The 22,005-nt window shown below is 37.9% G+C and overlaps 1 protein-coding gene across 5 annotated transcripts in view; it reads left to right on the forward strand.

Moving 5' to 3' along the window:
- Mctp1 (multiple C2 and transmembrane domain containing 1) overlaps positions 1-21,891 on the forward strand; it is a 551,176-nt gene extending 529,285 nt beyond the window's left edge. For all 5 annotated transcript variants that reach the window (XM_035440464.1, XM_027401826.2, XM_027401829.2 and 2 more), the window contains 4 exons: positions 13,414-13,523; positions 16,418-16,527; positions 18,903-19,000; positions 19,922-21,891. In XM_035440464.1, coding sequence (XP_035296355.1) covers positions 13,414-13,523; positions 16,418-16,527; positions 18,903-19,000; positions 19,922-19,993 — 390 coding nt within the window. In that variant the 3' untranslated portion in view covers positions 19,994-21,891. The remainder of the gene's footprint in view (positions 1-13,413; positions 13,524-16,417; positions 16,528-18,902; positions 19,001-19,921) is intronic.
- The last annotated feature ends 114 nt before the right edge of the window (positions 21,892-22,005 follow it).

Here is a 22,005-nt window from a genome sequence, read left to right on the forward strand (position 1 = left end):
CTACAAACGTCAGTGTTTAGGGCATTGGCAAATGGGAGACACTGGGAAACTAGAAAGAAGGAATGAAAAATAAAGGACCCCTTCCACATGTTTTTCCATGCTGCTGCTCCATGTCACATTCTTTGTTAGTGACCAGGTGGCTGGGTCTCCTGTTGTTCAGCTGTCCACCAGACAGGTCCACTGGAGAAGTGATGGGAATTGAGGGAACAATAAACAGGGATCCTATACAAATTCCTAGCAAAAGAGAATGGAGAAAGAAGTAAGGAAACATTACTGGCTGGGAAGAAAGGCAATTTAGAGGGTCGAATGATACCAACAGCATCTACTAATGTACTGGTTACTTCATACCCAATTTAATTATCAACACCTAGTGTGGTGGATACATTGCTAGCAATAAAGAAACAGTGCCTGAAAGCTTGTAACTTATAGAACTCTACACAATTTATAATAGGCTTGAAGTTTACAACACCCATCTGCCTGATAAAGACAGGCTTAGGAAAGTAAATTATAGCTCCAATACATGTTCATCCCATTTTAATATAGTTTTTATCACTGTGGCATGTACCTCATCCAAAGGAGGAAAGATGACTGTGGCTCATAGTTCAGTGGTTTTAGCCCATGGTCAGCTGCCTCTGTTGTTTCCCAGCCAAGATAAGGCAGGAAAATCATAGCAAAAGGGTGTGATGAAACAGTTGTTTATGCCCTGATTACAATGAGGAAGGAAGGAGAGAGGGAGAAAGAAGAAACAGAGACAAAGACTCTGTGGACAAGATACCTTTTTTCTAACCAGGAACTGCCTCTCACCATCTGTCCCAAATGTTGTCAAATTGTGACAGACTTCGTGATGGAGTCACCTTTTGATAATTAGACCCATCAGCCAAGGAACAAGCCTTTAGCACATGAAATTGTTGGGGACACTTGACTTTAAGCCAGAATAATCCCTCAAGGATATACTTTATATTCTTCACTTTATACTTTTTTTACTATATACTTTTAATTCAATAGCTCTCCATGTGAATGAATTCAAGATATTTTTTTTTCAAATTGATTCCCATGTTATTTTGTCCTTTCCCACTCACCCAAACCTTAACTAACTGAAAGCACATTATTCTGACCCACCCCCTAATTAAAGACCATTATTTACTAGAGTGAGAAAACAAAGATGTTGCCACTAGGTAAACAATGTGAGTGTTCTTGTGGATTCCAAGCTCAGAATGGCCTGTTCTCATGATTTATTCTGTTATAAGGAAAGGTTTGGTGAGTAGGTCTGCCCCATATATCAGCAGTCACCTATGAGCTCTGGGCTGTTATTCAGGTATGTGCTACACATGGCATCAATAGAGAAAGATTGACTAACTGGCCCCTGACTCTCCAACTTCCTCATCAGCACCAGCCTTGTTTCTGTCTTGCAGCTCATCACTGGAGAGCCCCAAGATCTTGAGAATTTTTAGCTCTGTTCCTGGCTTTCAACATATATGCCACTGGTGGTTGTACCAAACTGAAGAAAAGTCCTAAAGCCCTTGATGGGTGGAAGGAATCACTGTCCTCTGATGTTAATTTACCCTGTTCAGTGGATTCAAGGCGACTTCTTCAACGTCGCCTCTTTTCTGCTTGTTTCTAAACACGTTCCCCTCCCCCTAGACATCATATTCTCAGAACACTGAAAACATAGAAAAGAAATTCATGGAAATTAAATAGCAATAAAGCTGTTGTTGACTTCATATAAAAATATTATCCAGTATTTCAATGGCAATTATTTCCAGAAACTTGGCAATTGCAACTGTACAAATGATAAAATTGATTCCAGTCACAGTCCATCTTTGTTTGGAAAAGAAATACCAGTAGTGTTTGAAAAATGGATTATTAAGGACCTTTGTTTGCTGAAGGAAGCTTGTATGTTCTCCTTGCTAACACAGCATCTTGTTGGGGGAAAAGAGTAAGTGCAGCTTTTCTTTACCCCGTATGATTTTCACTGTGGATCTTTGGAGCAGGAAATAAAATAAAAGTCCATGGGGCATGTGGGATTAGTTTAGGCAAACTCAAACCCTGGTCCTGCTCACTGCCTCCTCTTTCCTGTGCTGTTTTGTCTATGCTGGCCTTAGAACATGTCAACAAATCTCTTTTAAGCTCAGAGGGAGGAAGGATGGTGACTCACTCTCTTTCTGTAAGGGAGTAATTTATAACAGATGTGCCTTTCAAAAAGGTACAAGTTTGTCTTGTAAAATATTTGTGAAGAAAAATAGCCTCCAGATTTCACAAAGTAATTCCTACTTATGCTTGGAGACGTCGCAGAGAGTATTGTTTTTACAATACTAAAATCCTTTCTCACTTAATTTGATTATAATTTAAGATTAGAGAAGGGCCACGTTTAAAGATCTCAGTGTAGTGAAAAATACTATATGTGACCATGGTTTTTAATGGTGACCTGAAAGAATCCCGGTTTGAATCCTTAGACATTGCTAGAAATGATTTCCACTACTTCCACTAGTGACATGTTAGCTTCTCTCACTTTCAATTTCCTTCTCTGTAAAATGGGACAGACACTTGCTCTGCCATCTTAAGTGGGAAGATGGAATTCAAATGCTTTAAAAGTTACAGTGCCATAAAATATGATTATTTTCATTTACTTTTGTATATTATAAAAATGTCAAATATCATCTGTCAATATCTCTCTGTGTACATATGTATATATCTGTGTATATATGTATATGTCTCTCTGTGTTTGTATGTATGTCTGTGTATGTATGTATATGTGTCTCTGTGTATATATGTTTATATGTGTCTATATATCTGTGTATGTATATGTCTTTCTCTGTGTGTATGTATTATGTATATGCATCTTCCTCTCTCCCTGTTAAAAGGGAAATCCTTCTCTTGCTAAAAACTGTGCTAAAAGGCTGGGGCTGTAGCCAGTAGGCAACTTCCTGCTGAGCATGCACTAAGCCCTGTACCATTCCTACCAGCACAAAACTGAAACAAAACAAAACACACATGATATAAAGAAGATTGGTAACAGAGCTTATACTGTGCAATATTAAATAATTCTGTTCCTAATTCAGCCACTAGGCTTGTTGAACAAATTACTGCCTCTAATGCAATGTCTGACTCGAATTAGCACTGACAGATAAAATCATGTGATACCCATGATAAATGGCGTTTGTCTTGCATGATTATGGTTAGTGGTTTGCAGAGGACATACAACCTTCAGCAGGTGAGGAATATTGTAAACAGATGAACTTTCTATTCAGATGCCACTTTTCACATCCCAAATCTCAGGTGAGAATAAATATCAAAGACTGTGGTAAGATAAGACTGTAAGAAGCAGATCTTCACCCTCTATGAGGAGAGAATGGGGATGATGCTGTTAGCCTTGAGTGACTATGGTAAGGATAATCAGAAACCTGTAAGATACAAACAGATATTGCTGGGCGTTGGTGGCACACGCCTTTAATCCCAGCACTCGGAGACAGAGGTAGGCAGATATCTTGAGACCAGCCTGATCTACAAGAGCTAGTTCCAGGACAGCCTCCAAGCCACAGAGAAAAACCCTGTCTCGAAAAACAAAAAAAACAAAAAAACAAAAAAACAAAAAAAAAAAAGAAGAAGGAAAAAGAAAGATACGAACAGATAATAATGGCCTTAAGAGAAAGAGAAAAAGTGTTCTCTTCATGAAATTTTTATAAAAGCCTGAACCTTTATTGGTGTGTGTGTGTGTGTGTGTGTGTGTGTCCTGCTCTGTCACTCGCCACCTTATTCCCTTGAGAGGAGGTCTCTTACTGAGCCTGCCCCTGCTCCCCAGCAGAGGTAGGGTCATAGACACGTGGAGCCATGCCTGGCTTTTTAAGTGGCTGCTGGGACCTAAACTCAGTCCCTCAATCTCGTGGAGCAAGTGTTCTTCATTGAGCCATTTCTCCAGCTCCACATTTAAACTCTGTAGTATTTCCTCTGCAGTCTCTTCAAATTATTAATAATATTACTGACTAATATTTGCTAAATACCTCAGCTGTGTTCCAGATGTTTAAGGTAAGTGCTTCAAATGAATTAACTAATTTGATTTTAAAATAATAATCACAAATTATGTTCAATTGTTATGTGAATTTTACAAATGAAGTCAATGATTTTTTTTTTTTTTTGTAGATCCTATAGCTAAGGCAATAATGGAGGAGGCATTAGAACCACACTTTAGCAATAGCCAGTTGCTAAGTCATCTTTTAATCTAGTCATCTTTTAATTAAATTATTGCCATCTAGATGATAAAGACACAGTTGCCCTCTTAGTTCTACATCTGAAATTCTACAAACATTTGAAAATGAAACAAATCGTATCGAAAGAGGATTTTTTTTCCTATACAAACATGCATTTGTAAGATTTTAGTAGGTAGGATAAAAGAATTTCAGCTACTTTCCCAGTGCTGGAAGGTACTATTCATGTACTGGGGAGAAATGTAATTAACAGTCATGCCCAACTGAACACTGTGAGTTAACAGTAGTAAGTGGCCCAGCAAGATATGCCCATTGGTGCAGTAGTCACCTGAATATTATTTAAGACTTGCCCTAAAAGATGACACTCAATGCCTAGCACTGTTTAAGGTAGGTCATAGGCCCTAGGGAAGAACCTGCTCCTACTATTCTGCTCAACAGATGTAGTACTTAACTGCTCCTGAAGTATTTACCTTTATATGCCCAATTGGTGCATCTCTTTAACCTCCTCAGAGAAGAGACCAACAGCTGGTCAATGTATAGATAGTAAGAGGCTATAGAGTGTTTATTTCTAAATGGGAGCTCTATGCCACACTCACTACTTCCAAGGCTTAGGGATTTCTGCAGATGAGGGTGGAAAGATCTTCACAGACAATAATAGTGAACAACTATAGTAAAAGTGTTTTCTGAACACAGAAGTTGCACTCACATGGTCTCACAATGGTTGTGGTTGCATGCACAAGACCTGCCCAAGCTCAAGCCAACCCAAATTTCAGCATGAATGAGGAAAAGATTCAGGAAGCACCACCATATTTGAACAATTGGCAACTGGTGGCTTCTGGCAGATGGCATGTCAGTTTTCTCCAGGAATGTGGCCCTTGAGACACTGTCCATGCATGCACTGCAGCAGGGAAGCACATTCAGTGGGTTTTAAAAGAGAGACACAGCACATGAAGTTGATTGGGGAAAGTGATGGGGAGATAGAAGAGGATTGCAGGGGAGAGAATTGAGGTATATTTGATTGAAACATATTATTTACATTTATGAAATACTTGAGCAATTTAAAAAAGTTAAAGAAAAATATCTAGCCAGCATTTGCTATTTACATTCAGACACAATCTGCCTTATCACTGAACAAGAATGAGCAGGGCAGTTTCTACCTCACAGCAAAGTCTCAGAATTTCAAATAACTGTAAATGACTGAGGCTGCCCATAGCTGCAGAGCCTGGCTATTTAAGGTGAATGTACTGGTCCCTAACTTTTGGGGAGGCTGGTTCTAGGGATTGAATATAGGGCCCAGGCATTATAGGCAAGTGGAGGAGGTTTGAAGACAAGCCGTGCCTGGGTTTTCACATTATCAAACCCTGCAATCTATTCATTTGGACTTTAGAGATAACCCCGTGGGGCACACCAATACTTATTTCAGCACTTAAGGATAAAAGTAGCCTTTGCTACTTATTTCCCTCTTGGTTATTTGGTATCTGTCAAGGTTGGCCTGGAAACAGACCACTGTTCATTCTAAGTTTTGAAGGCAGGAATTGGGGACAAAGACCCATGCCAACTGAGATGGAAGGTCTCTGTAGGAAGGCACGTCTCCTGCCTGCTGACAAAGAGAATATATGTTGCTATGAGGTCCTTAAAGACCTTTCAAGTGCCTGCAAGCCAGTTATAACTAATTTTCTTACATCATTAGGGTTAGGGATGTTTACATCTTCCTTAGAAGCTGTGTGATGAGAGGTCTAGCAGTGAGAAGTGTGGCTTCAGGTAGCTCCCTGATAACAGGTATATTATACTGATGTGTACTTTCTGTAAGTTTTATCTCCATTTATTAGATAAATATTTCATGTGCAGACTTTTATAAATACTTTCATTGGAAGTTTCATGATGAGGAAATGTTCTGCTTTGATGTCATTTTCTTTCTGGTCGACCTTAGCATCTTCCTTCCATTTTCACAGAAAACCCCAGCCTTGTGAGGTCTCTGCTCCCTCTCCTGTTTCCTGGGTCTCTTCTCCAACCTTTCTCCCCTCCCCCTGTCTTCCTTTGCTTTGATCTCTTTCTCCCTTAACTCACTTCTTTTTGTTCTATTAACATCCTCTCTTTCTTTCTTTCCCTCCTTGCTTCCATCTTAGAGCTTAGAGTGCTGCCTGATATCTGAAAGACCGTTTCATATTGTCCAGCCCAAGTGACAGGGTTTGAATTATTGCTTTACAATAATCTTTAACATCCCATGCAGATGCACAACAGTGTTATTAAAAAAAAAAGTGTACTAACAAGCATGAGGCTACATTTTACAGAGAAAACAACAGCAGCAAAGAAAAGATTTTTTTTTTCTAGAAGGGTAAAAGAATAAGCCAAAAGTCAAAAAGAAAACAACTCCTCTGTCAAGTTAGAATGGGAGGAAAAGATCTTCATGTAACGTTGCAAAGAATCACTTTCTAACATGGTGCCTGACAGGCCAACATTTAAGTTACCTGGAGAAAAAAAAAAAAGCACAAAGATGTCTCCTGCAGTCAAAATTCACTATAATAATTCCATTTTTCTCAGAATTTTAAATTTAAATTAGAAACAAGCTTGTTTTACATGTCAATCCCAGTTCCCTTTCCCTCCCCTCTTCTCTTTCCTCCCATTGACCCCCTATCCTATCCTCTTTCTGCTCCCCAGGGAGGGTAAGGCCTTCCATGCGGGATCTTCAAAGTCTGTCATATCATTTGGTGCAGAGCCTAGGCTCTCCCCTGTGTGTCTAGGCTGGGAGAGCATCCCTCTATGTGGAATGGGCTCCCAAAGTCCATTCGTGTACTAAGGATAAATACTGATCCACTTCCAGAGGCCCCATAGACCTCCTAACTGACACCCAGAATCAGGGGGTCTGGGTTGGTCCAATGCTGGTTTCCCAGCTATCAACTGGGGTCCATGAGCTCCCCCTGTTCAGGTCAGCTGTTTCTGTGGGTTACTCCAGCCTCGTCTTGACTCCTTTGCTCATCACTCCTCCCTCTGTGCAACTGGATTCCAGGAGTTCAGTTCAGTGTCAATATTTTAAATGTATGCCAAAAGGAATAAAAATAATTTAAATTAATTTTTTAATTCATAGTACTACTAATACTAGTTGTTTGTAGATGTTTTATTTCTGGCAGGATTATGCTAGGACCTTTAAGTGTATTATCTCTGCCCACGACCCCTCAACCTTAACTATGCTTTAGATGCCCTCAGTGTCTCAGTGGAAAGTTTCTGTGCTTTAAGACCAATATCAGGGAAAGATCCAGGCCAAGCAACCTGGTTAAGACTTGATGTTGTTGGAATTATGGAAGACACTAGCTAAGATTCAGTTGCCAAGGGACTTTGAGTTGCCAAGCTGCTCTCTGTGAAAATTTCAGCATTCTAGATTTTGGGCTGAAATATAGTTTTCTATATCTGAAAAAGAAGGAAATGTTGGCAGAGAGAAAAAGAAAACATCGGGTCTCTTCTTGGTGAATCCCTAATGGATCTTTATGTCCTATCTGATATGGTTCTCATAGGTGCAGATGGAGGTGCAGAACTGATGGCATCTTACTGGATCCGCTGTGGAAAGTGGGGACCAAAGTGTCTTTACCAGAGAATGTAGATCACAGAAAGCTTAACTATGTTCCGAATGCTCGGACTTTGTGCTTGTCCACAGGAAACTAGTTAGATCTTGTCAAATGTCAACCCTTTCAATGCTTTTCTGCCACAGTGATACTGCAAAGCTTAAAAACAAGCAAAAGTTGACTGGAACCAGCTTTTGTGATGGTTTCTCAAGTCTGCACACTTCCCTCAGGGAACAGGGTGAGCATGTGCCCTGGCGTGGGGGCAGAGTTTGTGTTCTACATCTGCTATTCTGTCATGAGAGTCCCTTCTTCTCTTCCCTTTTCACTTTGGTTTCTTTCTTTCTTTTCTTTACCCTAGACACTTTTTCAATTCAAGACACTTTCTCAAGTCTGGAAAGTGAAATACAATCAATTTTGTAATACTAATATTTTGAACAATGACTCTACATCTGTTGTGGGCAGTGATCAGTACAGCACAGGTGTTCAACAGATTTACATTCTATGATGTCAGTGGGGTTGACAATGACCACTGTGGCAGACTGCTAAATGTATTAACGACTGAAGCAAGATGTAGTTCAACATGAGGAGTAAGACCCAGAGTTCATAACCCAGGTGCCTATCACACTGGCATCCTGTTCTCATTCGGAACAAGAGCAGTGAAAGGGGAAGAAGGAAATCTGTCATTGTCCCTGCAAAGTCAATGAGCATTATTCTCTACTCATGGAAGTCAGTCTGTGGCTGGCCTTTCAGGTTCTCTTGAATCCCCAAAGCTACGAAGTAGCTACTTTTCTTGGAAGAATCTTGTGAATTTCTGTTATAACATGAGATAGTAAACTAGAATCAAGTTTTACAGTAATTGATGTTTTGGGTACAATTTGAACCTTAAAAACATTAAAAAATTACATAGAATCTGAAGAAGTTATGCAATTTAAGCCTCACGTGTTCTCAGATTTATAGTTATAACTGTTTTCTATGGTGACATTTTTTACATGTTGAAAAGAAATATTAATCATTTTTTTAAACCAATGTCACTACCGAGCCTTTGGATGATTAACTACTCTGTGTATTTCTTTCATCCAAACTGGCTTATAAAAGAAAGCAAAAATGACAATAAAAGAAATGTACCAATTTATTCCCTACTAATAAAGTATTGAACATTAGGGGGAAAGTGTGAAATATTGGAATGCAACATAGAGCAATTCCATTACCCATTGCAGTTTTTGGGTCATATACTGTATATAAAGAGTAATTACTTCATTGGCCAGAGACCACAGTGAAGGGATATAGAATCTGATGAAAGAGATTTTGCAATAAAGATTTTACCCCAATGTATTTGCGTCCCCAAACTTTACCAACCTTAAGGCAAGCCTATCTTATTTTCTCTTCTGATGACAGGGGGATGGGGATGGGGTATGACAGCAAAACAGACAATTGTATAAGCTGAGTCAATTTAAAAGAATCTTATTTAAAAATTATACATCAATATTTGAACTTTTCAAAATTGCCCTTTTTAATGGTTTCAATGACACATCCTGTTGCTAAGGATCCTACATTGTTGCATGTTGTTTTCATTAATCCTGGTGGTTCTTAACACATCTTCATTTCCGATCCTTGAATGAAATTTCTGGATTTCATTTTCTTGCTTAAAAATTTAACTGCATGGTGAGCCTCAAGGCTAGGCTATGGATTATATAAGTAAATATTTTCCCCCTTTCTCCTTTTGCTTATCCTACTGAAGCTTTGGAGAGGAACAGAAATCTTCCTAATAGGATAAGGAAGTTATAACATGTATTATGGAGAGAAGAGACTAAACTTGGCCATTTCAAGCCCCAGTTCAAGCCCTGTCAATTCTCTCTGAGCCTTAGTTTCCCATGAGCTATGGAGAAAAATATACTATAGGATGGCTATGAGAAGCATTTTATAGTACTCAGGGAACAGTACTTATATATTTTTTCAAAATTACTTAAAGCTTATTAAAGTACAAAATACAGAAAAGTCAAAGTAAAATCATGCCCTATAATTAGTTTAGCTTTCTTCAATGTTGGGGGATGGGATTCTAAACATAAAATGCTACTTTCATTGAAAGAAATTAGAAATTATGTATTATTTTCATTTTCCACTTACTATTATTTCCACTTATTATTTCATCATTAAAAACTAAACGCTTTCTGATTTCCAAATAGTTCCATACAATATTTTAATGATTTTTTTTGTTAAACTTATCAAGAAAACTGCAATGGAAATATTTAGAGGTGCTTATTGGGTGAGCATATTGGGAATTTCATCGTCACTTGCAATATTTGTTGCTATTTTTTCCTCAAGCCTTTGAAAATTTGTTTTTTTTTTTTTTGGTAGTTCTGTAGCTCAAGGCCAAGGATTCACACATTGTATTCACACACACACATTGGTCCTGTTGTAGCCCAAGGTCAGGATTCACACATGATTAGCATACACTCTAGTACTGGCTGGAGCCCAGCCTGGTAGTTTTAAATTTATGGTAACTTTTGATGTATTCTTTTAATTTTATGAAATCACTGCTATCAAATTTATTCTTCTGTGGGCTACTTTTTTAATGCTTGTTTTTAGAAAGTTCTTTCCTATCAATGGAAGTAAATAGCTATATTGTCTTTTAATAACTCATTTATAGTTTTTAGCTTTTAAAAATTAGTTTTGATTGTCTTTAGATGTATTTGGTGTACAGGTTGATGTAGACTTATATGTACTACCTAATAGATTTGAGAGTTCATATAAGGTAGGGTTTAGCATAATTTCCACTAAATATTATAGGCAACTAAATTGCTCATTCACAAATATCTTCTATATGATGAAACCCTACCTTCCCCCTTTTTTTGAGACAGGATCTGGCCTTTAAGTCTTGGTCATCTTGTGCCCACTTCCTGAGTTCAGGAATTGTAGGCATGCACCCAGCATGATGCCTTATTATGCATCATTCTCTCAATATCTGTGTCTCATTTTAATTATCTTGTCTACAAAATGCTTTCTCATTATTTTCCCGTTTGTAGAAATGTCTTGATTACAGTTACACACATCTTTATCTTCCAAGCAAATTTAGAAATACTTTATCAAATTCTTTCAAGTTCTGTCTACTCCAAACATAAGCTGTTGAAATTGCAATAAATCTGTACATTCAACCCCCTAATATTCTACATGATAATATAGATATGCTTCCACATTTTCATAGTTTTTTGAGGTTATAACAAAGTACTTTATTGTTGTTGTGAAAGAACACAGCCTTGAGCAGGGACCTTGTTCCCAGTGGACTTTTCACTTAACAACAGCATACTTGGACTTGCTTATTTTTCTTTCTTTGGTGCTGGAGATAGAACCCAGGGGTGTGTGTTAAGTGCACAGTCTATCGTGGACACACACCCAAGTCCTGCAGGGCTTTGCTTCTGTTTTTCTACACGCAGAATAAATAATTTATAAGGGTGCTCTGCTTCAAAAACATAAAAGAATTTAACTGGTACTTGGGAGAGAACACTAAGGCTCAGCCCAACTTTTCAGTTATGAAAACTGGAAAGAGCCACTGGTTATTCACCTTATCTAAAATGTACAATTACATAAGATTGCATGGGTGAAATTAGTATTTTGTCTGGCAAAATGAAGAGGGAGAAAACATAAGAAATTGATGTATCTAGGTCTGTCACGGCAAGTGAAGGATGACTTTTGAATACAATGGAGAATGCTGGGTATCTAATTACCTTCCATATTACAGGGCTTAGAGTATCCCTCATTTACCTCTCTTGACAATATTTTTGACACTAGATGATCAATATAAAAGATTTCTCTATCTGAAATTAAATTTAAAATAAAAACTGATTGCTATCCACAGTTGTGATCCAGTTACAAAATTGCCTTTATGGCGTTGGTCCCAGAGTACTGTGACGTCCTTGGAGGAAGCCTTTGCACCTGTGATTCACTTGTCCTTGGTTTCTAGGTGGCAGAATGGCAGAATGCCAGCCCTGGCCAAGTATTCACAGTGCAGCCTTTGGACTCTTCTAAACTGAAAGTCAGTATGTAAATGTGCAACATGACATTATTATCCTAGTTTCCTGGCTGCTTTCAGCAAGCACTAACTGCCACATGAGGTCTCAAGTGTTCTGGCATAGTATGCAAGTGTTCAAAAGGAGTTAAAGTAATGAAATTGGATCTACATTTCCATAGACATTCAAGCTGGCATGGAGAAATGGAGTCATGGAATCAGGGTTGGATGGTCTCCACCAAACAACCTAGGCAAGTGTCTGTGATGCCAGGCTACTGAGCTGAATTCCATCGTGAAAGGCCACTTCTATTTCTTTCACTGGGTCTAAAATTACAAACTATGCACATTTCTCTAGGTTCACACCAGGCACAGGGTGCTTATACTTAATCTCCTCCCACCTGTTCCCTGGTATAGGAGAATTGCCTAAGATTCACACTGAAGTATGTACAGAAAAGGACTGCAGACTATATGAGCATTATTTGGAAGATAAATGTGTAGCTGATCTAGGAGTGTCCAGTCAATGCTTCTCAGGGCAAGTCATTTTTTAATCAGTTGTTACTGTTGCCATGTATTCTTGTTTGTGCTCAGTATTTTCTGCCATTGAAGTATTTGTTTGGTCAAGTCTAGGAATACAGTTCAGTGTAGAATTCTTTACAAAGTCATTGGTTCAATAGGAAATATAAAAGAAACAAAAAATATTCAAGAAAATATGCAGAGAGCCAACTAAGGTATGCAGGTGGTGGGATCAAGACATTGGGTTTGAGGCTGGGCTATAGTTCAGTTACTAGAGTGCTTGCCTAGCACCATGTAAAACTGAGTGTGTTGTGATAGAAAATGCCTGTAGTCCTAGCACTTCGAGGGTAGTAGAGGATCAAGGATCAAGAACCTGGACTACTTAAGATCATATCTCAAAGAGAGGGGACTGGTGAAGAGGGGAGTATAGTAGGAAATTACCAATACAGAGTCAGGTAGAAATATAAGGGTATTTAATAGGGAAAAGCCTTACTTACAGAGCGAACCAGCCAGCCGGTGGTAGTCTGTACAGCAAGAAGCAAAGAGAAACCGAAACCGAAAACGCAGTCCCCCTACTCACTCTGACCACGCCCTCACAAGCCCTCAGGTACTCCTGTAGCCAGCCCCTAAGAAGGCGTGGCTACAGCTTCCCCTACAATTCCCCTTTTAGTCTAAAAGAGGATTAAAACTTAACAGTATAAAGGTAAAATATAACTAAACCCTAAAGTCATAAGCTATTCCTAACTAGGTATATACACTATCCTAAGTGACAACAATGGGGAAAGGGGGCGTAGCATTCTCCAAGTTACTTCCTGCTGAAATGGGACGTTGATAGTCATATGGGGTCCTGTAGAAAGAAAATGTTAGTATCTAGTCCATGTTAGATGGGATTCACTTGATTGAAGGTCTCGCTTGAAATCCTCAACTTGACTGAAGTCAGTACCCTGAATTGCAGCCATCTGGTACATTCCTCCTGCCATCTTTCCTGAGATTTTCATGGGTTCCAAATATCCATTTGCATGAATATAGAGATGAAGTTTATTTAACATTAAAAATGCAAGAGAGGGACAGTTCAAAGAACCAAACAAGAACCAATATATACCTTTTACTCATTCAGAATTTTTTTATTGCATTTTAGGATGGTGAAAAAAAAGGATTTATAAATAAAATCTATGCCATCCAAGAAGTCTGCATTAGTGTCCAGAACATCCTAGATGAAGTGGCTTCCTTTGGCGAAAGGATAAAGAAGTGAGTGATGCAGAAATGTGACCCCTGGCCTTTTCTAGGACAGTCTATTTGACTCAGGATGAGATGCAGACAGAACATGTTCTGTCTGGCACATCTGTCTGGCACAAGTCACTCTTGGATAATCTATTGTTCAGTTTCCTCACAATTTATTTTGTTTTTATGAGTCTTTGGTTTTATGATGGTTCTGTCCATTTCCTGCCTGAATTTTACAGCATATTGGTTAGAAAGAAGTCATAATTGTAGCTTTGAAGAAAAACACTGTCCTACGTTTCAGCATATTTTTTCCTACTGAATTTGTTCTTAAAAAGAATATGAAGTCATAATAGAAAGATAATCTAACCTAATACATTTTAGGTAATCAAGATACCTGTAATGTACGGGTCTAATTATATTTTTATGAAGTTTAATATAATCACTTAGAAAAAATCACAACTTTTTCAATTATAAAAAATTATAAAAATTGTAAAATTATAAAAATTATAAAATTATAAAAAATTCCTTTAATAAAATGTTTTTAGATTTATTTAAGTGTTGCACCTTCATATATGTATGTGTACCACATGTGCCTGGTGCCCTTGGATGTTCCAGGACAGCAATGGATGTCCTAGGACTGGAGTTGCATGTGGTTGTGAGCCATCATGTGGGTGCTGAGAATTGAAACTGGCTCTTCTGCAAGAATAAATGCTCTTCACCACTAACCATTTGTATTGGTTTGTTTGGTTTTGCATTATGTTTATGTGTTTGTTTTTATTTTTGAGACAGGTTATTACTGTGTAGCTCTGGCTAACCTGGAACTTACAGACATCTACTTGACTCCCAAGTGCTAGGATCAGAGGTGTTTGCTACCACACCCACCCTTTGATGAAGGAACATGTTTTGTTGGGATATAATGGACAATTAAGGAACACACAGTGACTTTGTCTTAAAAAAAAAAAAAGTCTCACTATGTAGTTCTGGCTGTTCTGGAATTTACTATGTAGACCAAGATAGCCTTGAACTCAGAGATTCACTTCCTTTTTCCCCAGTACTGGGATTAAAAGCATGTGCTATTTTGCCCAGCTGATATTTGTATTCTTATTCTTACATGGTGCTATTTTAAATAACTTTATTTACTAACACATTTTGTTTTATTTGTTTTCTTTTGGGACAGTGTCTCATGTCCCTGGCTGGCCTTAAACTTAGTATGTAGACAAGGATGAGCTTGGACTCCTGATCCTTCTACCTCTACCTCAAGAAAGTGTGTTTTAGTTTGTCCTGGGTTACATATTGAGAACCTGCCTCAACAAAATCTATTCTTTAAAAAACCTGGCTCCAAGGGTTGCTGGAAAACAGGGTAACCAGATTGATTCAAGTTTGGGTCTCCTATTAGAAACAACAACTTTAGGATAGTTATCTATTTATGACTGACCTATAACAATTATCAATAACTATTTAAGAAAGGCTGCAGTATGTCTGGACATGCCTGTACTTTCTGAGTTTCATTATCTATTCTTGATTTATTATTCATGACCAATTGTTGTAATTTAAGAAAAGCAGTGCACAAGAGAAAGATGCCATGAGACAGGGTTCAAGCAGAGGTTTTGTTTTTTTTTTTTTTTTTTTTTTTTTTTTTTTTTTTTTGAGAAAGGGATCATAAAAAAGGGGGAAAGCAGAGTAGGCAGACCAACCTTCTAAGTCAGGAGCAGCAGGAGAGAGAGAAGAGGGGGAGAGAGAAAGGAAGGAGAGAGAGCAGAACGGAGACAGCACACATACAGATCTTAAAAGGAACAAATTATTTAAACTGAAAGTATGAGTCATCATAGCATACTTTTTGTGCTGCAAGGAATAATGCATTTTATTTTGTAAATTTTTAAATTTAATACATTTCCATGTACACAATGGTGCTTGATTTTCAACTTTTATGTGTAGTACACAAAACCACCTCCTTTTTACCCCTAAATGCAATTGTCTCACAATTCTAAAGACTAAGTCTCTCTTTTTGCCTGTACTTTTAATAAGCCTCCCTTGCCCCACGGCCTAGCCTAGAGCACAGCATGCCACCCTATTTTTACTGAACATTATGTCACACTGTATGCTGAGTCCTGTGAATGCCTCATCGACACTAGAACCTGCTGGCTCCTAGTTCTCTTCACTAGCGTGTTAGGCAACCAGTCAATGCCCACTATTGTCTTACCACCTTCTGTGACCTGGCCTTCCTGTAACCATTCAGTAGAAGCACAGTAACACCGAAGATCCAGCAGCTCTGTTCCGCTCCCATCTACTTCGCACATCTGGATTCCTTCATAGCTTACGTCAGATTCACCACAGAGCATGCTCAAAATACATCAAGCACAGGCAGCACTGATTTTATTCCTAATTGTCTAGACATTTCTAAGCAAGGGCAATGGTAGCAAGTGACATTCACAAAGCTAACTGTCCTGTCCTCCTTCCCTGGTTTCTAGATCCATTGGAAACAAAGCTGAACAGAAAGAGTTGTCCTAGAAGGAATTCTAAAATTCAAGGCTCACACAGTGCTCCAAGAGTTGCACTTACAGTTACTGCAAACATCTATTCCCAGTTTGGGGATATGGAGTTTTTAGGAGGATGAATGTTGGGCCCTGAGATATCCTGTTGTATAAAATCTAAAAATAACACAAGGATTGGTACTAGTTTTAGTAGCAGAAAAACTTTTTTTTTTTTTTTTAACTGTTTAGGGAAGTACCCAAGTTGTGCAGTGACTTTAGACTATGAAATCCCTGGGACAACCTGGTAGTAAGATCCTTTCCCTGGGCCTGTGTTCATGGATGAAACAGATTATGACTAACCTATGTCCTTTGATAAACCACATTTATTTGAACCATTGTTTAGAAAAGTGTTAAGTGCTCACATTACTGATTTGTTACTTTTCCATTCAGTACTTTCAACTGGACTGTCCCATTCTTAAGCTGGCTGGCCATTGTAGCCCTCTCTGTGTTCACAGTTATTCTGTACTTCATCCCACTGAGATACATTGTTCTTGTCTGGGGTAAGTAAAGCTTTTTAAAGAACAATAAAACCCCTCACCTGTTTTAGCAGCTAAGAACAAACTGTTTTTAAGAGGTGAGTTATACCATCAGTAGTTCTCTATATTTATCGTCATGTAGGTACTCCATGATGAGAAGAGACAGGTCCGTTAAAAATCACAACCACAAAAAGATTTAGGTCTCAGTGTAAAATGCATTTTTCATATCTGGCACCACAGCCTCCATCATACTATAAACATGTACTGGTACAGATTCCTCATATATTAAAGTGTAACTTTGTCCAGATATCACTGATTTATTTTCACCACTTAAATGCCAAAGGCACTTTAAACCATGTGGTATGTTTAGGACAATATACCTTTTGCTGTGGTATTTTATCCTGTGAAAGTGTCTGTAAACATGGTACTAGCTGCCGGTTTAAAAGGTCACTTTTAGGACTCCGGAAAAGCCTTACTAGCACTTACAGGCTCCTTAAGGAAACCAAAAAGTCTACTGAGTACGAATGCTTTTAGAAAAATCTACCTTAAAGGCAATTGCCCCCTAATATTTATGCAATTTTGCCATATGCTTCCAACAGTCCCTTTGACCCTAGTACCCATTCTGGAGGTGGCCAGTTTTGGCATTATGAAGAACTGAAACTCAATTTTTCTTTTCCTTCTTTGTGAAATTTTTGGTTTAGAAAACCCATTAGTCCTTATAATCCACCACCATATAGAAATATTTTCTATTTGCCCCTCACCAATGTACACATATATCAAAGATTGCTAAAGTTAAAAAAAATGCAAGGATGAAAAATGGGCCTTAAGAAAACATGCTTACATTGTAATAACAGGATTACTATGGAGATGTTTTTGCCTCCCAAATCATTTAAAGAAATATACTAGAAGAAAGTGGATTAAGAACAACATTCAATTTAGTTTTAAGATTCCTGTTTTGGGGGCTGGATTGACAGCTTGGCAGTTAAGAGCACTTACCAGTCTTGCAGAAGACCCAGTTTTGGTTTCTAGAACCCACACAGTGGTTCACAACCACCCATGACTCCAGGCTCAGGGGATCCAATGCTCGATTCTGCCCTCTAGAGGCTTGAGGTACACATGCACGCGCCCCCCCCCTCCCCACACACACACCTTTAAATAAAAGATACCTGTTTTCTTTCTCTTTTGGGGCCAAGTTAACATTTTTCCCTCTTAATCTTTGTAGTCACTAGTATTACCTCTAGGCCCCGGATGGAGGATAGAGGAAGCAGTGATTATATTTTCCTTTTCTAATTTCTAGCATTTACAGAGATTCGATTAAGTCACCAGTTTTCCCATTTGAAGGATGGCACTTACAATTTTAGCTTTTTATCATATTCTCATCTATTAAACACTGATGTCTCACTCATTCTCTGACATTCAGTGCAGATCCTGTCTCACTGAAGAGATCAAGGCAGATCTAGAAACCATACCTTTCTAGGGTCAGGCTTGCAGAACCAGCTTTACTGCCCTGTGGTGAAGACCCCTCCCCCACTGGCCTTCCTCACTCAGCTTCTCTGAAACTGGAGCCCAAGGCAGACATCTGGTTATGGAGTTTTTAGGGCCACCTGTATGGCCCCAAGGTCTAGCTGTCTTAAAAATAATTTTACAGGATGTGTTTGAGTATTGTTTCATCAGACGAAAAAATAATAAAAAAAAACCTATTACTTTAGCGGTAGGTGATTGCTGAAATATTAAATCCAAGACACAGGTCTCATGGCTGGAAACAGACCAAGACCAAGGTGACAGAAGTTCATTCTGTAGGAATGCTATCAAAAGCTAGGACCTAAGTCTATTCCTCAATTTGCACCAGTGTGTGGATTTAACGAAAAGCTGAATACTTTCCCCCCAAAATTTACAGCAATATTTTTCATTTCAACTGAAACAATAACCAACCATCAAAGTTATGTGACTTGTAAATATCTTGCTTGCTTTATAACAGCAGCACCTCCTCCCCCTAAAATGTGTATCATTGGAAAAGTGGAAAACAATAAATTACCTAACAATCTAAATGTAGAAATATAGGCAGACAAGTCTCATCATGGCTAAAGCAAATCATCCAGGGACTGCAACGTTGGCTGAGAATCTGCTAAGGCAAGACACTGTTCATCCCTTCTAAGGCATCCCCTTTTGTGTTTCCCAAACCCTCACCTATTGGGAAGCTATTAAGCTGTAAAGAGAAAAAACAAGCAGCAATTGAGCTGGGAAAGTTGAAAGGAGGTGGTGTACTAGGCTATCCCCTCAAGGTTCAGGGTTAGCACAGTTGATGTTCAGATCGCCATAATACTTTCTCCAGAAATGTGCTTTGCCTAACTCCACGCTCAATAATGAACTCAATAATGTTTGAAATGTCACTTTTTTAGGAATTAATAAATTTACAAAAAAGCTTCGGAGTCCATATGCAATTGATAACAATGAACTACTTGACTTCCTTTCCAGAGTTCCTTCAGATGTACAAGTGGTATGTATGTTTCATTATTACTGTGCCTACTTGGGTGTAGTATGTCACTGGGTTTTAATTTTTAAACTCTTTAATGTCAAAGGTCATGATAAAGTTAATAAAGCCCACTGAAGATTTTGGCAGAACTTTAGCCAACTAGACATTAATCTAGGAAACCCTATACAGAACGGAGAATAGGAGACTGAAAGTCAGTAATCACATGGCTTTCAGGGAGAATGCACCCAAAGCCCAGCTCAGTTTGTGAAGAGATGTCATCAAGATGTGAGCAGAGAAAAGTTATTTTAGATGAAGATGATGAAAGTAAAATGGGTGCTTACAAACTATCTGTGCATAATTGCATAAATTCAATACATTTTAAAGACGCATGGTATTGTATACTTTAGATTGGGGAAAAGTCTACATTTGGAATACTGTAGCGTATCACACAAATTCTTTGAATTACTTTGGGCTGATCATGTACTAATGGACTGATTTCAAAGTGGAATATAAGAAAGGTTTGTCATCACAATCTTGAGGACAGGTTTTAATGATAACAATTTACTTAAGTTTCAGTTGAGTTTTTCATTTCATGTATAAGACAATGGGCTAGGTGAAGATTAAGACTGTATTTAACAAACATCAAACTGCAACCAAACCATTGTCCAGCTCTTCAAAATTAGAGATAGATTTTCTTTCATTGTATTGTGTTAGTAACAGTCACAGTCTATTAGTAAAGTTCCCATGGGGATTCAGGCAGTTTCTGGCAGTGTTTCCCTCCTGACTCTGGCTCTAGCTCCCTGCTGTTCTTTGCACCAGCTGGGGTTCTCACTTGATTTCCAGAGCAGCACTCCACTCCCCCAAGCAGTCTCTCATTCCTTAGCTTTTCCTTCTTTTGCCAGGAAGTGGCCACCTGACCACTCTTTTTCTTAACTGTTTAAACAGGTGCAGTACCAAGAACTGAAACCAGACCATTCTCATAGCCCATATAAAAGGAAGAAAAACAACCTTGGCTAGCCAGCTCCCAGCACTGAAGAGACCAGCATGTTTGGGAAGATAAAAGAAAAACCCTTCAGCCTCGGCAGCATTTCCTTTCTTTCTGCTTTTTATTTATTTTCCCTTTTTATTATGAGGAAATTTGTAAATAGTGTACAAAAGGCATATGTCTTTGAAAATATACTTCCATTGTACAGACTCAACTTGATAAAGGATTTTAGCTGGTGGAGTGTGGAAGCCTTGTTAGTTATAGATAATATAACCAACTGAAAGAATAAAAATAATGGTTATAAAACTGGAAGAAACATATCTCTAGAATTATAAGTGAAAGAACCAGAGTATCAGATTAAATGCTCAATTGTACTCTGGTTAACCCTACATAAAATATAAATGCTGATTTGTTCTTTAGGTTTGTTGTAATGTGACTATTTCTTACGTGAAAAGTAAGTCACTATTTTTTTTTTTATGTTTATACAGTTCAAAAGGGGGGGGACCCCAAATCTTGAATAATGGGATGTTGCATTTCAATGTAACATACATTCTGACTTTCATTCCTGTGTAAGTAAGCCCCTTCTGTATGTCTAAGGCTGATTTTACGCTCAGGAGTACAGGCACATTCATATACTTGGCTGTTTCCTTACACACAATCCCTTAAGAGAATCAGAGAGTTTACGAATAAAACTTGTAAGCCTTCTATCATTCCATCTAAAACCTTAAAATCTCTCCAGAATTATATTAAATAAATACTGCCAGGTTTATAAATGGTTATCAGGATTTTTATATATATATATATTTATCAATATTTAATTTATACTGTTATCAAATTAGCAAGCCAATTCAGTTGTCAAAAATACTAGCAAACTAAATCCATACTGCATTTGGTGTTAAATTATGCCCTTGCACATCTTAACAAAAAAAAAAATTAAGTATCCTCACGGAAAAATAACAACAAAACAGTATCTGCTTTCTCATTAGACTAGTAACATGCTTTAATATTATAATACATACTATGAATTTTATTACTGAGTTTTAATGTAGAGAATGCAGTGGACTAAGTGCAAGGCCAGTGTGAAGAAAGATCACTGATAATGCATGAAAACCTGTTTTGTAAAATAAACTTTTAAAGTGGTTACCATTAAAAATGTTTCCCTAACCACACTCTATCTTCAACAGTGCATTCCTAAAACTAACTCCAGGGTCTATCAAGGGAACATACCTCTGCAGAGTTAACGTGGTTAGTGAGAATGTCCTCACTGACTTGTTAAAAGTATCAAACTCAGTGGAAATTGCTCGAGACAATGTTTTGCACTACTTTATTAATTGCTATTAATAAATAACGGGTGGGATGAAGGTGGGGGGCTTGCTGGAGAATGTAGAAAAGCAGAACTATATATTTCACTCTAAAGAATTCTTTAAATCTCATCAAAGCTGATTTTTAAAGTATTTTTATTTTAGAAATATGTTGTTAAATACTATTTCTTATAATAGAACTATTTTGATGTTTATACACTATGCTTGGAAGAATGTTGACTAAATTCCCTTTCTACAGAAAGGCTTTGACCTCACTTCAACATGCTCTATTTAGTCTATCATGTTTAAAATGACATGCTTACATCTGCATTCCTTCACTGTTTGTGGCAAAAACATACTTTATGAAGCTGACCTACTACAAACTTTATTGATGAGATCATTTGTTTGGTTATCAGTTCTGATTATACCTGGGTGAGATTTATGTTCTGTGCTGACAGTCTCTACTCAAATGTCTATAAGCCTGACATTCTATAACCTCAAATGTACCTATTGGATGTAACCATTAACAGATGACAAAGTTTTGTTTCATTGTGTAAGATTTCAGATGTTTAGTTCAATAGTGATGTTGACTACATACTCACTGCATTAAACACAAAAGAAAAGAATCATTTCTACGTAAAATCACTATTTTTTTTTTCCTGAGTTGAGCTGCGTGGTGGGATACTGGGCTTATGTATACTCATTAGTGATACTTCACTTGGGGAAACTTAATTGATTTGAGC

This window comes from Cricetulus griseus, chromosome 2 (assembly GCF_003668045.3).
Source record: "Cricetulus griseus strain 17A/GY chromosome 2, alternate assembly CriGri-PICRH-1.0, whole genome shotgun sequence".
Classification (NCBI taxonomy): domain Eukaryota; kingdom Metazoa; phylum Chordata; class Mammalia; order Rodentia; family Cricetidae; genus Cricetulus; species Cricetulus griseus.